At 45.7% G+C, this 16556-nt stretch overlaps 1 protein-coding gene across 1 annotated transcript in view; it reads right to left on the bottom strand.

The window, feature by feature from the left end:
• Positions 1-1587, bottom strand: part of LOC115134156 (CD44 antigen-like) — a 44372-nt gene extending 42785 nt beyond the window's left edge. Inside the window, exon 1 of the mRNA XM_029667844.2 lies at positions 1242-1587. Within this exon, the coding sequence (XP_029523704.2) occupies positions 1242-1308 (67 nt within the window). The 5' untranslated portion in view covers positions 1309-1587. The remainder of the gene's footprint in view (positions 1-1241) is intronic.
• Between the last annotated feature and the right edge of the window lie 14969 nt (positions 1588-16556).

Here is a 16556-nt window from a genome sequence, read left to right as displayed (position 1 = left end):
CAAATTTCAGGGTCCTATTGCTTTGGTCATTTACAGAACCATATGTGGATTGGATCTCCAGTCATGGGAGAGGCCTTGTTAATGGGTTATTGGTTTACATTGATGTCTGGACTGCAGCACATTTAGGGTTCAAAGACTGGGCAGGATGAGCTGAAACTACCCCAGGACTCAACTCACCAGACACCCAATTACTGTGAACACACACATAGATGCACACACACACAGCTATCATCTTCATACAACCCTTCATTCCCTAAGGTTAAACCAAGAGGCATAAACTTGTAGGAATACACAGGGGAAATGTGAACACACATACTATAGCTCCTCTTTGTTTGTCTTTAAACCAGTCAGATTTACAGCTCCATGCTGGCTGTGCTTTGGCACAGAGCCAGAGAGGAGGCACAGCGAGATCCCCCCCAAACAAATCAAAGAGAGCGAGACTAACCCAGACCTGTTTGATTCAGCACCAACTTCCCCCTGTCAGAAAGATGCCGCTCTGAGACACAAATCCAATCAAGAGCCCTTACTGAAAGCATGAGGGAGCGAGAGACAAAGAAAATGAAAGACAGCGAGAGAGAAACAGAGAGAGAGAGAGAAAGAAAGAGAGAGAAAGAGAGAGAGAGAAAGAGAGAGAAAGGTAGAGGAATGAATGAATATCCTTAGAAAATGCAGCGTAAAAGCACGGCAGCATAGCTCTCAGCTGTGGTCAGACAATGAATAGAGCTCTTTCGTATCCTCACATTGATTGAAGTGCAGATAGATGCTTTCTGAAGGCTACAGTGGCCATACAATACCAAGATAACTGGCTGAAGGAATGAGAAATGAGCAGCTGCCTGGCATGGGCTCATTGTTCTCCTCCCTAACACACTCAGTGGTGAGTGTGTATGTGAGCATGTGTGTGAGAGAAAGAGAGAGAGACTTTCTCCTTTGTGTCTGTGCTGTCATGAGTCTCAGACTGCCAGACGTAAGCCTGTCTGTGCTAGTGTAGCCTAGCGCACGCTGCTTTACTGGCGTCTACTCATCCATTCCACAGGCACTGCCTCAGCCTATCCTACTCTCTTCTTATACACACACACACATACACACACTATACATGCTCATCAAGTGCTGATAATGAAAAAAACTACACTATCTCGCCACAAAATCTACAAACAAAGGAGAGTGTTTCCAGGCTGAAAGCAGAGAAAAAAAGCCCCAGACAAAGAGGTGTCTGCTGGGCAAAGAGAGATGCACAGCCTCACCTTGAGCCGGTTCCAACCTGGAGGAGGCCAGTAATCCAAAGGTAACCCCCAAGAGCAGAGTCCACATCTTGGTTTTAGCGTCTGGCGATGGCGGGGTGAGTTACTGGATGAGTAGGAAGTGTGTATGGTCTCTCCAGTTATCCTATCTTCTCTGTGTCAGGAGTGAGTGTGTGTGTGTGTGTGTGTGTGAGTGAGTGTGTGTGTGTGAGAGAGAGATGAAGAGAGAGAGAGGGAAAGTCCGGTCCTCTAAAGGGAGTGGGTGTCTGGTAGCTATTGGAGCTGAGACAGACTTTGCCCAACTTTTTTCTATTCTCTGCGAGAGAGGGTTTCTGAGCCTTGTGACAGGCAGAATGGGGAAGAGGGTGGTGCATGTGTGTACACACCCTTCTGCCTCTCACTCTCTTGCTCCCTCCCACCCTACCTTGCGCAGCCTCTCTCTCCATTTTTTCTTTCTCAATCACTCTTTTTTTCTCTTTTCTGTCACTGTCTGCTTCTTCAGTTTTTTATTAGCTTGGAAGGTGCCCCTCTCTTGTGTTTTGCTAACTATCCTCTTTTCTCTCCCCCTTCTATCCCTGTTCTACCTTTCTCTCATTCTGTCTATGACAGGAACAGTTGCTGAGAGCGCATCTGGTCTTTTGTTTTCTCCCTGCTCTGCTTTCAATGAATATCCTCCTCCCCTCTCCTCTGTCAAAAAAAAGCCCCCCCCTCCAATCTCAACAACCAGAATGGTATATTGAGTGCCACTATGTTATCGGATTAAATATAGATCACTTCTACTCTTACTAGGGGCTTTATTTCAAGCCCCCTACCTATCCTAGTCTCTTTTCACTGGTAGGTGAACTGGAGGTATTTCAGCCATATTCATATTGCTTTCACCTACAGTAGCTAAGTCCTATAGATCAGTGGTCAATGAGAATTCAAGGAGAGCCTAATGAGACAGAACCATGAACTGACTGACTACATAAGCATGAAGGAAACTACATTGATGTTCATGAAGATTTTTTCCAGCTCTAGTCTCAGCTGTGAAGGGCCAAAAATAGCTTTGACCTCTTGTTAGATGGAATTTAGATGGCATCTATGCGATGATTAAGGAAGCTGTCAATGGGAGTAATAGTATCACTATGTTCATATTTAGCTTCTAACTGAAAAGACCCAGGTTTTTTCAGATCTAAAGATAAGAAATCAGACAAAATCTTTGTTCATGTTCAAGTCCTTGGTCCTTTCAGTTCTAAAGGAAAGTACTCTGGCAAAATCTTTGTACATTTCCAAGTAAGTACCTACAGCAGGTCAACAACATGAAAGGTGGAGGCCTATTGTAGTTGTCTTGTTTTCTGCTTCTCAGCCAAACACGTATAGAGACTGCTGTAATGGCCCAGCCGATCATTTCCAGTAATCCATTGCACCTTTCAAGATAATCAACTAAGCACGTGTATATAAAGTAGGTTATATGAAACACCTTGAAAATGTGATTCTACATTCATATGAGGTACATTCCCCTGTGTATTTATTTGGACAGTGAAAATAAAATGTTTAATTTGGCTCTATACTACAGCATTTTGGATTTGAGATCAAATGTTTTATATGTGGCGACAGTACAGAATGTCACCTTTTATTTTAGGGTATTTTCATACATATATGTTTAGAAATGAATGCAAATGATGTATCTAGACGACCTATTGAATGTGTCATAAGTGTTGATACAAATGTATTTATAGTGGGGCGGCAGGGTAGCCTAGTGGTTAGAGCGTTGGACTAGTAACCGGAAGGTTGCAAGTAGGGGGCTTGAATCCCCCGAGCTGACAACCTGTCGTTCTACCCCTGAACAGGCAGTTAACCCACTGTTCCTAGGCCATCATTGAAAATAAGAATTTGTTCTTAACTGACTTGCCTAGTTAAATAAAATAATACTTAAAAATAGTGTATTAAATATAGTAAAATGTTTAGTATTTGATCCCATATTCCTAGCATACAATGACTACATCAAGCTTGTGACTCACAAACTTGTTGGATGCATTTGCAGTTTGTTTTGGTTGTGCTTCAGATTATGTTGTGCCCAATAGAAATTAACGGTATATTATGTATCGTGTGATTTTGGAGTCACTTTTATTGTAAATAAGAATAGAATATGTTTCTGAACACTTCTACATTAATGTGGATGCTGCCATGATTACAGATAATCATTACTGAATCATGAATTATGTTGAGTGAGAAAGTTACAGATGCACAAAGATCATGCCCCCAAAACATGCTAATCTCTCACCATTACCAATAACGTTGGAGGGTAGCATTTTAGGTGAGGTATGATTTGTTATATCTCTATTCGTTTATCCTATATACAATACATCATCTATCTATGTGAGGCAATAGAGGGAACGAGTGAGAAATAAACCACTGTGTTCAGTTCATTATGGGAGAGATAAAGAGAGCATTGTTATGGCTTATCTTTATCACACCAAATAAAATATGATGGTACAGAGAAATATGGCTGGAACTCCCACCATCTTGATGACAGCTCTAGAGGATTGGCCATGTTACAGTGAGAGGAAACAGTGTGGGAGTGTTGTGAATGGCAAATCGCCCTCTAGGTATTTGCTGTGTAAAAACAGACACATCTCAACATCAACTGTTCAGAGGAGACTGCGTAAATCAGGCCTTCATGGTGGAACAGTGGAACGGAATGAAAAAAAATATTGATTTGAAAATAATTCCCGTTCCAACCCCTGGATGTAATACACAAGAAGATGATGTGAGAGAGTGAATAACGTGTGATTAATGATGGGATGAACTTGAGTGACATACTGTGCTGTAGGTTAAAGAGGAACTAGCATAAACCACAGTGACTAAAGCAGTCTCCATCCGTCTCCTCCACTCCCTCTTTCTCTGTATCATACTTTACCTCACACTTCCTCAACATGTTATTTCCTGTTCAGCCGTTGGCATGGCAACACATTTTTGTTTGTTTTCTCTGGTAATGACAGGGTACAAAGCAAAAGCAGATAACGAGACGCCCACATGCCCACACAACACACTCATTTGTATTATCATCAAAAGAGCTGGAGGTAATGAAAGTGCACTTACACGCATGAAAAGACTCCCAGGACTGGAGTTAAGACAAATAATTATGAAGATTAAATATACAATCTGTATAAACTAGCATGTAGTGTTGAATATGTATCAGAGATAGAGAGAGACAGAAACAGAGACAAAGAGGGAGAGCAAGCTAGGCTGAGCTCTAGACCACCAAGCCTAGTTAAGTTACCCTCCAGAGAACAATGGCTGTCCTAGTTTCTTTCTGTGGGGAGACAACAGTGACCCACACGGAAAAGACGGTCCTGTCCTTCATGGGCGCGCTGGGCCTTTTGTGTCATATTTGCTGTTGTCGACTAAGGTCTTTTAAAGCACTTAGGCACACAGCGACTGTCATGGCCAACTGTAGCAGAGACAAAAATGTCGGACAAAATGTCAACAGCGTAGCACAATGGAATACTTCAGACGCTCAAACAGCAAACCATTTCACTTGTGCTTACCTGTTTCTTAGTCAAAAGTACACAGGAACTTGCTCAAGAGTGAACATGGCCTTTGACTGAGAGGATAATATTTATTTAAAAGGGGTCAGTTTCATTTCATTGATGTCTGGGATATAAACCCTTAAGGAATAATGAGAGACAGGTTGACAGACAGCCAGTCAATAGAACTAGAGAGAGAGAACACAGAGAGCGATATAGGAGGGAGAAGCAGACAATCAGAGACAAAGAAAAAAGTATTGAGCTGTCTGTGAGCATTCTCAATAATTGAACCAATAGCCCAACAAATCCAACTTGGTTCTGTTCTGGTTCTCCACATGACGTAAGTATGAGTAGAATACGAGCACAGGAGGTTAACTGGTGTGTGCAGGCGAGCCTAAACCCACAAAATGTACTGGCTGAGTCAGCCAGTACACACCCAGTAAGAGTTTCCACCGCTCTCATTGGTTTGCTCACAAGCACGCACACGCACGCACACACACAGACACAGACAGACACACACACCCACCCACCCACCCTCGTGGTCAAAACTGTTTGTGGTAACGGCCTGGCCGACTAATGGCACTTCCTCAGCATTCTTCTCCAGCAACGTGCCTTTTTCCCTTGGAGCAGCGCATTGAGAGGAATGTGGCTTGACACGATTGCAAGATGTCCATATATGTGCAGAGGGATGAGAAAGCTGGTTTCAAAAATCATTAAACTATGAGGGCAAAGACTCTGGTGAGGATGAACTGTAAGTTAGAGTTGGAGTAGTGGACTATATCTCTGTCACATTGTCAGTAGTGTATGGGCAGATGACATTCGCCCTTGTGGTGATTTAAACAGGCTACTCATACCCGTGCTTCTACACCTGCCTTGCTTGCTGTTAGGGGTTTTAGGCTGGGTTTCTGTATAGCACTTTGATATATCAGCTGATGTAAGAAGGGCTATATAAATACATTTGATTTGATTAAACAGTTATCAGTTAATCGGTTAGAGGGAATAAGTAAGGAGGACATGACCTAGACAAGCCTCAGTGAGATCAACTCTTTAGAAAATACCATCAAGAGCTCGGATTCTGTTATATCTAAAAACCATCAAAGCAAACTTATCATTTGATCTGTATTTTCTCTTTCTGGTAAAAATGTGAGCTTTAAGGACGATGGTGAGGAAATGGAACCATGTTGGTTGCAGTGGTGCAGTTTCCTGTGGGGATTGGTTAACCTCTCTCTACAACCACTTAAACATGATGTGATGTTTACAGCATGAGCCAGAATGGTGTGTGTGTGTGTGTATCTGTGAGTGTATGTGCGTACCTCTGTGTATGTATATGTGTGTATATGTGTGTGTGTGGACATGCGGCCCTCTGTCTCTGTGTGTGTGTACCTCTGTGTGTGAGAATGGGATAGGTCAACCTACCTCACCCCTGCTCAGTTGACGCAGAAGGGTCAGAGCCAGAATGAACCGACTGGGCAGAGCATCATGGGAGCATGACTGGGCTGCTTCAAAAAGCCTGGCTTTGCTCTACAATAAACAGAGAGAGCGAGGGGCTTGGCTGGTGTTTGGGTGACGGGACAGTTCGGTTCGGGCAGCCAGGTGAGTCTCCTGTATGACCAGCTTGAATGTCCCGGTGTCATTCACCTCTGGGTCATACAGTACATACTCAGAGGAAAACAAAGAAAGTCACTTACTGTTACACTCCTATTTGATGCACAGGTGAACCAATCGCAACAATATTTGGGCACAATGTGCTTTTGTCAGACTTAGTGAGTCATGACAGGTAAGCCCACAGGTGCAGTGGTATAGCGCTTAAATGCCACTGTACCTTTGGTGCCACCAAACCAGAACCCCTCCCATCCACTACCAATGAATAAGGAAATGGTATGGTTGAGGGGACTGTTCAAAGAAATTACTAAGAAGGGACACACCAATATAGAAAGGGAAGAGTTTTCTTTTAAAGGAAGCAGAAGTAGTGAGGGGAGGGCAGAGGAAATCCTGTCCACAATGGTTAAATAAACGTGAGCGTGAGTGTGAATGGGAGTCGGCCTTTTACCAAGTCTGATGATCATTCACAAAGCCTGCTCATCCAGAGGAGTCTGTGTGTGTGTGTGTGTGTGTGTGTGTGTGTGTGTGTGTGTGTGTGTGTGTGTGTGTGTGTGTGTGTGTGTGTGTGTGTGTGTGTGTGTGTGTGTGTGAGACAGACAGACAGACAGACAGAGCGAGCTGGCTACAAAAGATGTCTAAGCAAACAGTATGAAAACAAAAACAATATAGGCAATATCACTCGTTGGATTAGCTCTATATGTATGGACACGACTCTAGCAAATTTGAAATATTACATTTTTTTTTACTCATAAATGCGTTCTTTCATATTGTTTTCTGTGGCAACTGTGGTATGTAAGATTGAAAAAGTTGCCTACTCGTCAACAATGACTATTAATTACGAGGAGATTGCATATCAAACACTAGGCTAGGATCTAGCTAAATAGTTTGTTGCTAGCAAACCTGCCAATATTACAATGAACTGTTCCGTTGTCTGGTTTTAATGGCTTCTGATATTATAGGTTTGTATAAACGTAGCGTGGGCATCCTGACATTCTAGGTTTGTATAAACCTAACGTGGGCCTCCTGATATTATAGGTTTGTATAAACGTAGCGTGGGCATCCTGATATTATAGGTTTATTTATATCTAGCATGGGCCTCCTGATATTATAGGGTTATATAAACCTAGCGTGGGCCTCCTGATATTATAGGTTTATTTATACCTAGCGTGTGCCTCCTGATATTATAGGTTTATTTATACCTAGCATGGGCCTCCTGATATTATAGGGTTATATAAACCTAGCGTGGGCCTCCTGATATTATAGGTTTATTTATACCTAGCGTGGGCCTCCTGATATTATAGGTTTATTTATACCTAGCGTGTGCCTCCTGATATTATAGGGTTATATAAACCTAGCGTGGGCCTCCTGATATTATAGCTTTATATAAACCTAGCATGGGCCTCCTGATATTATAGGTTTGTATAAACGTAGCGTGGGCATCCTGATATTATAGGGTTATATAAACCTAGCGTGGGCATCCTGATATTATAGGTTTATTTATACCTAGCGTGTGCCTCCTGATATTATAGGGTTATATAAACCTAGCGTGGGCCTCCTGATATTATAGCTTTATATAAACCTAGCATGGGCCTCCTGATATTATAGGTTTGTATAAACGTAGCGTGGGCATCCTGATATTATAGGGTTAAATAAACCTAGCTTGGGCCTCCTGATATTATAGGGTTATATACACCTAGTGTGGACCTCTGATATTATAGGGTTATATAAACCTAGCGTGGGCCACCTGATATTATAGGTTTATATAAACCTAGCATGGGCCTCCTGATATTATAGGTTTATATAAACCTAGCGTGTGCCTCCTGATATTATAGGTTTATATAAACCTAGCGTGGGCCTCCTGATATTATAGCTTTATATAAACCTAGCGTGTGCCTCCTGATATTATAGGTTTATATAAACCTAGTGTGGGTCTCCTGATATTATAGGGTTATGTAAACCTAGCATGGGCCTGATATTATAGGGTTATATAAACCTAGCGTGGGCCTCCTGATATTATAGGGTTATATACACCTAGTGTGGACCTCTGATATTATAGGGTTATATAAACCTATCGTGGGCCTCTGATATTATATGTTTATATAAACGTAGCATGGGCCTCCTGATATTATAGGTTTTTATAAATGTAGCGTGGGCATCCTGATATTATAGGTTTTTATAAACCTAGCGTGGGCCTCCTGATATTATAGGTTTATATAAACCTAGCATGTTATCCTGGCACACGGTAGGTGCCTTGAAACCAATTGAGCAATGTTTGAACGCCACACCAGAATCCATTCCCCAAATAATTCAGGATGTTCTGGAGTCAAAGGGGTGTCTGACCAGGAGCTAGATGGGTGTACCTAATAAACTGTGTGAGTGTATATAAAACACAGGAACATCACATTTTTGACTGCACTGGGCCTTTAAGATAGGAATGTATAGTTCACTGCCTTGATAAAGTTCAATGGGTGAGGGACAAGGCGGAGTAAGGCAGAGGAAGAGAGAGGGATGGGGTAGGGCGGTATTGAGTAGAGTGAAGGAGTTTGTACCCCTCTCTCTCACCCTCCCTCCAGTCAGAATTTTGAATCATTACCTCCCACCCTTCCTCCTCCACTGCCCACACAACAGTGAGTAAGTAGCCTGCCTCACCTGCATGTTCCCCGTTGGGTCTGTACTCAAACCTCTCCATTCTGTTAGGCTCCAAGACACTCCTGGTCACATACACACACACTGTCACGACTTCCACCGAAGTCGGTTCCTCTCCTTATACGGAGGCGTTCGGTGGTCGACGTCACCGGCTTTCTAGTCATCGCCAATCTACCTTTCATTTTTCCATTTGTCTTGTCTTGTTTTCCTACAGACCTGGTTTCAATTCCCTCAGTATTAGATGTGTAAATAACCCTCTGTTCCCCCCCATGTGTCTGTGTGTAATTGTTTGTTGTTTCATTTATGTGCATGATAGACTGGTTTGCGCTGGGTTATGTCAAACTATATTTTGTTTAGGGTTCTTAGTGCCGTGTGTTTTGTACGCCGAAATAAAAGGCTCCTTTGGCTACCCAACTTCTGCTCTCCTGCGCTTGACTCCTTACAGCCAGTTACGCATGTCTAACAGAATTCCACACCCGACCATGGGGTCAGCAGGAGCAGGTACCCTAGGTATAGGAGTCGAGGAGCGAGTCAGAGAACACGCGGCGATGCTACAACATCTAGGCGTCGGAATGGACATCGTCGTTCAGACCATGGACCGCTGGAGGAGACAGAGAGTCCCTCCACCAGCACAACAGGGGTTACCACTACTCGTCCCTCCTGTTACTGGTCCTAGTGGGATGCGTCTCACCATTCCCAGGGAGTATGATGGGACAGCGGCACGCTGCCAGGGGTCCCTGCTTCAGCTGGACTTATACCTGGGCACCGTTTCCCGGCTCCCTCGTTAAAAGAGAGGGTGTCCGTCTTTGACTTGTGCCTCTCGGGGAGAGCTCTGGAGTGGCTAACGCCATGTGGGGAGAAGGAGATGCGGCGTTGGACGACTTCTAGGAGTTCATCCGCCGCTTCCGGGCGGTCTTCGACCACCCTCCCGAGGGTAGAGCAGTGGTCTCTTCCACCTGAGGCAGGGGACAAGGAGCACCCAAGAGTTCGCCCTGTAATTTCGGACCCTGGCCGCAGGAGCGGAATGGAACAACAGGGCCCTTATCGACCACTACCACTGCAGCCTGCGCGAGGATGTCCGTCGGGAGTTGGCCTGCAGGGATACCACCCTCACCTTCGACCAACTGGTGGACCTGCATTCCCAGTATAAGGCCGATTCCGGCGCAGCTGGGAATTTCATCGACAGAGCATTCGCCCATAGGTTAGGGAACCCTATTGTTCCAGTGGGTAGGCCTTTCCCAGTTCACGCTCTGGACAGTCAACAATTAGGGTCCGGGTTGATTAGCGAGGCTACCATTCCACTGGGCATAGTGATGCAGGGGGGTCAAGAGTAAAGAATCAGTCTCTTCCTCATTGACTCTTGCGTTTCCGGTGGTACTAGGCCTTCCCTGGTTAGCTCGTCATGAGGGCTCTCACGGGGTGGTCGCGAGAGTGCTCAGGGAGGTGTTTAGGTGTTTCCGTTGGTGCTACTAAGGTAGAGAGTCCAGTCCAGGTCTCCACCGGGCACATTCCCCCTGAATATGATGATTTGGCTCTCGCCTTCTCCAAAAAGGTGACTCAATTACCACCCCATCGACTGGAGGATTGTGCGATAAATCTACTGGTAGACTCTGCACTTCCCAGGAGCCACGTGTATCCGCTGTCACAGGTGGAGACTGCGGCTATGGAAACATATGTCTCCGAATCCCTGCCTCAGTGGTACATTCGGTCCTCCACTTCACCCGCCTCCTCAAGTTACTTTTTTGTGAAGAAGAAGGAGGGAGGTCTGTGCCCGTGTATTGACTAACAAGGCCTAAATCAGATGACGGTGAGGTACAGTTACCCGCTACCTCTTATTACCACTGCGATTGAGTCAATGCAAGGGGCGTGCTTCTTCACCAAACTAGATATCAGGAGTGCTTACAACCTGGTGCGTATCCGGGAGGGAGACGAGTGGAAGACGGCGTTCAGTACGACCTCGGGGTATTATGAGTATTACCTCGTCATGCCGTACAGGTTGATGAATGCTCTTGAGGTCGACCGATTATGATTTTTCAACGCCGATACCGATACCGATTATTGGAGGACCAAAAAAAAAACGGCTACCGATTAATCGGACGATTTTTAAAATGTATTTGTAATAATGACACTTACAACAATACTGAATTAACACTTATTTTAACTCAATATAATACATCAATAAAATCAATTTAGCCTCAAATAAATAATGAAACATGTTCAATTTGGTTTAAATAATGCAAAAACAAAGTGTTGGAGTGTAACGGCAGATTTCCTCTTCTTCGTCTGAAGAGGTGTAGCAAGGATCGAACCAAAACGCAGTGTGGTAAGTGTCCATGTTTTAATAGTATAAACTGAACATGACACAATACAAAATAACAAAGTGACTAAACGAAACAATCCCGTGTGACACAAACACTGACACAGGAAACAAACACACACAAACCAACAGTGAAACCCAGGCTACCTAAGTATGATTCTCAATCAGAGACAACTAACGACACCTGCCTCTGATTGAGAACCATATTAGGCCGAAACAGAAACCAAACATAGAAACACAAAACATAGACTGCCCAGCCCAACTCACGCCCTGACCATACTAAATAAAGACAAAACAAAGGAAATACATTTCAGAACGTGACATGGAGAAGAAAGTAAAAGTGCAATATGTGCCATGTAAGAAAGCTAACGTTAACTTCCTTGCTCAGAACATGAGAACAAACATATGAAAGCTGGTGGTTCTTTTTAACATGAGTCTTCAATATTCCCAGGTAAGAAGTATTAGGTTGTAGTTATTATAGGAATTATAGGACTATTTCTCTCTATACAATTTGCATTTCATATACCTTTGACTATTGGATGTCCTTAAAGGCACTTTAATATTGCCAGTGTAACAGTATAGCTTTCGTCCCTGTCCTCGCTCCTACCTGGGCTCGAACCAGGAACACATCGACAACAGCCACCCTCGAAGCAGCGTTACCCATGCAGAGCAAGGGGAACAACAACTCCAAGTCTCAGAGCGAGTGACGTTTGAAACGCTATTAGCACCCACCCCGCTAACTAGCTAGCCATTTCACATCGGTTACACCAGCCTAATCTCGGGAGTTGATAGGCTTGAAGTCATAAACAGCTCAATGCTTGAAGCATTGTGAAGAGCTGCTGGAAAAACGCACTAAAGTGCTGTTTGAATGAATGCTTACGAGCCTGCTGGAGCCTACCATCGCTCAGTCAGACTGCTCTATCAAATATCAAATCATAGACTTAATTATAATATTTACATTTACATTTACATTTAAGTCATTTAGCAGACGCTCTTATCCAGAGCGACTTACAAATTGGTGCATTCACCTTATGACATCCAGTGGAACAGTAGTGCATCTAAATCTTTTAAAGGGGGGGGGGTGAGAGGGATTACTTTATCCTATCCTAGGTATTCCTTAAAGAGGTGGGGTTTCAGGTGTCTCCGGAAGGTGGTGATTGACTCCGCTGTCCTGGCGTCGTGAGGGAGTTTGTTCCACCATTGGGGGGCCAGAGCAGCGAACAGTTTTGACTGGGCTGAGCGGGAACTGTACTTCCTCAGTGGTAGGGAGGCGAGCAGGCCAGAGGTGGATGAACGCAGTGCCCTTGTTTGGGTGTAGGGCCTGATCAGAGCCTGGAGGTACTGAGGTGCCGTTCCCCTCACAGCTCCGTAGGCAAGCACCATGGTCTTGTAGCGGATGCGAGCTTCAACTGGAAGCCAGTGGAGAGAGCGGAGGAGCGGGGTGACGTGAGAGAACTTGGGAAGGTTGAACACCAGACGGGCTGCGGCGTTCTGGATGAGTTGTAGGGGTTTAATGGCACAGGCAGGGAGCCCAGCCAACAGCGAGTTGCAGTAATCCAGACAGGAGATGACAAGTGCCTGGATTAGGACCTGCGCCGCTTTCTGTGTGAGGCAGGGTCGTACTCTGCGGATGTTGTAGAGCATGAACCTACAGGAACGGGCCACCGCCTTGATGTTAGTTGAGAATGACAGGGTGTTGTCCAGGATCACGCCAAGGTTCTTAGCGCTCTGGGAGGAGGACACAATGGAGTTGTCAACCGTGATAGCGAGATCATGGAACGGGCAGTCCTTCCCCGGGAGGAAGAGCAGCTCCGTCTTGCCGAGGTTCAGCTTGAGGTGGTGATCCGTCATCCACACTGATATGTCTGCCAGACATGCAGAGATGCGATTCGCCACCTGGTCATCAGAAGGGGGAAAGGAGAAGATTAATTGTGTGTCGTCTGCATAGCAATGATAGGAGAGACCATGTGAGGTTATGACAGAGCCAAGTGACTTGGTGTATAGCGAGAATAGGAGAGGGCCTAGAACAGAGCCCTGGGGGACACCAGTGGTGAGAGCACGTGGTGTGGAGACGGATTCTCGCCACGCCACCTGGTAGGAGCGACCTGTCAGGTAGGACGCAATCCAAGCGTGGGCCGCGCCGGAGTTGCCCAACTCGGAGAGGGTGGAGAGGAGGATCTGATGGTTCACAGTATCGAAGGCAGCCGATAGGTCTAGAAGGATGAGAGCAGAGGAGAGAGAGTTAGCTTTAGCAGTGCGGAGCGCCTCCGTGATACAGAGAAGAGCAGTCTCAGTTGAATGACTAGTCTTGAAACCTGACTGATATGGATCAAGAAGGTCATTCTGAGAGAGATAGCGGGAGAGCTGGCCAAGGACGGCACGTTCAAGAGTTTTGGAGAGAAAAGAAAGAAGGGATACTGGTCTGTAGTTGTTGACATCGGAGGGATCGAGTGTAGGTTTTTTCAGAAGGGGTGCAACTCTCGCTCTCTTGAAGACGGGAGGGACGTAGCCAGCGGTCAGGGATGAGTTGATGAGCGAGGTGAGGTAAGGGAGAAGGTCACCGGAGATGGTCTGGAGAAGAGAGGAGGGGATAGGGTCAAGCGGGCAGGTTGTTGGGCGGCCGGCCGTCACAAGACGCGAGATTTCATCTGGAGAGAGAGGGGAGAAAGAGGTCAGAGCACAGGGTAGGGCAGTGTGAGCAGAACCAGCGGTGTCGTTTGACTTAGCAAACGAGGATCGGATGTCGTCGACCTTCTTTTCAAAATGGTTGACGAAGTCATCTGCAGAGAGGGAGGAGGGGGGAGGGGGAGGAGGATTCAGGAGGGAGGAGAAGGTGGCAAAGAGCTTCCTAGGGTTAGAGGCAGATGCTTGGAATTTAGAGTGGTAGAAAGTGGCTTTAGCAGCAGAGAGAGAAGAGGAAAATGTAGAGAGGAGGGAGTGAAAGGATGCCAGGTCCGCAGGGAGGCGAGCTTTCCTCCATTTCCGCTCGGCTGCCCGGAGCCCTGTTCTGTGAGCTCGCAATGAGTCGTCGAGCCACGGAGCGGGAGGGGAGGACCGAGCCGGCCTGGAGGATAGGGGACATAGAGAGTCAAAGGATGCAGAAAGGGATGAGAGGAGGGTTGAGGAGGCAGAATCAGGAGATAGGTTGGAGAAGGTTTGAGCAGAGGGAAGAGATGATAGGATGGAAGAGAGAGTAGCGGGGGAGAGAGAGCCAAGGTTGGGACGGCGCGATACCATCCGAGTAGGGGCAGTGTGGGAAGTGTTGGATGAGAGCGAGAGGGAAAAGGATACAAGGTAGTGGTCGGAGACTTGGAGGGGAGTTGCAATGAGGTTAGTGGAAGAACAGCATCTAGTAAAGATGAGGTCGAGCGTATTTCCTGCCTTGTGAGTAGGGGGGGAAGGTGAGAGGGTGAGGTCAAAAGAGGAGAGGAGTGGAAAGAAGGAGGCAGAGAGGAATGAGTCAAAGGTAGACGTGGGGAGGTTAAAGTCGCCCAGAACTGTGAGAGGTGAGCCGTCCTCAGGAAAGGAGCTTATCAAGGCATCAAGCTCATTGATGAACTCTCCGAGGGAACCTGGAGGGCGATAAATGATAAGGATGTTAAGCTTGAAAGGGCTGGTAACTGTGACAGCATGGAATTCAAAGGAGGCGATAGACAGATGGGTAAGGGGAGAAAGAGAGAATGACCACTTGGGAGAGATGAGGATCCCGGTGCCACCACCCCGCTGACCAGAAGCTCTCGGGGTGTGCGAGAACACGTGGGCAGACGAAGAGAGAGCAGTAGGAGTAGCAGTGTTGTCTGTGGTGATCCATGTTTCCGCCAGTGCCAAGAAGTCGAGGGACTGGAGGGAGGCATAGGCTGAGATGAACTCTGCCTTGTTGGCCGCAGATCGGCAGTTCCAGAGGCTACCGGAGACCTGGAACTCCACGTGGGTCGTGCGCGCTGGGACCACCAGATTAGGGTGGCAGCGGCCACGCGGTGTGGAGCGTTTGTATGGTCTGTGCAGAGAGGAGAGAACAGGGATAGACAGACACATAGTTGACAGGCTACACAAGAGGCTACGCTAATGCAAAGGAGATTGGAATGACAAGTGGACTACACGTCTCGAGTGTTCAGAAAGTTAAGCTTACGTAGCAAGAATCTTATTGACTAAAATGATTAAAATGATACAGTACTGCTGAAGTAGGCTAGCTGGCAGAGGCTGCGTTGTTGACTTTGTAGGCTAGCTGGCATTGGCTGCGTTGTTGACACTACACTAATCAAGTCGTTCCGTTGAGTGTAATAGTTTCTACTGTGCTGCTATTCGGGGCTAGCTGGCTAGCTAGCAGTGTTGATTACGTTACGTTGCGTTAAAAGAACGACAATAGCTGGCTAGCTAACCTAGGAAATCGCTCTAGACTACACAATTATCTTTGATACAAAGACGGCTATGTAGCTAGCTATGTAGCTAGCTACGATCAAACAAATCAAGCCGTTGTACTGTAATGAAATGAAATGAAAAATGTGATACTACCTGTGGAGCGGCGAAATGCGACCGGGTTGTTGAGTGCGGAAGTTCTGTTCGGTAGACGTTGGCTAGCTGTTGGCTAGCTAGCAGTGTCTCCTACGTTAAGGACGACAAATAGCTGGCTAGCTAACCTCGGTAAATTAAGATAATCACTCTAAAACTACACACTCTAAACTACACAATTATCTTGGATACGAAGACAGCAAAGACAACTATGTAGCTAGCTAACACTACACTAATCAAGTCGTTCAGTTGAGTGTAATAGTTGTGCTGCTAATCGGTAGACGGTGGACGTTAGCTAGCTGGCTAGCTGCAGGGCAGATAGCAGTGTAGACTGCGTTAGGACGACGAAATACGATAATTACGCAATTATCTATGATACAAAGACGGCTATGTAGCTAGCTAAGAAGAAATTGCTAAGATTAGACAAATCAAACCGTTGTACTATAATGAAATGCAATGAAATGTAATACTACCTGCGGACCGAGTGCGGATGCGACCGCTCGCTCCAACCCGGAAGTAAAAACACACAGAAATACGAGCCTTTGGTCATTACATTTACATTTTACATTTAAGTCATTTAGCAGACGCTCTTATCCAGAGCGACTTACATTAATATGGTCGAATCCGGAAACTATCATTTCGAAAACAAAACATTTATTATTTCAGTGAAATACGGAACTGTTCCGTATTTTATCTAACGGGTGAAAACCCTAAGTCTAAATATTGCTGTTACAT

Source organism: Oncorhynchus nerka, linkage group LG9a, assembly GCF_034236695.1.
Source record: "Oncorhynchus nerka isolate Pitt River linkage group LG9a, Oner_Uvic_2.0, whole genome shotgun sequence".
Classification (NCBI taxonomy): Eukaryota; Metazoa; Chordata; class Actinopteri; order Salmoniformes; family Salmonidae; genus Oncorhynchus; species Oncorhynchus nerka.
Note: the sequence above shows the minus strand (reverse complement) of the source record. Positions and strands in the feature narration are given on the sequence as shown.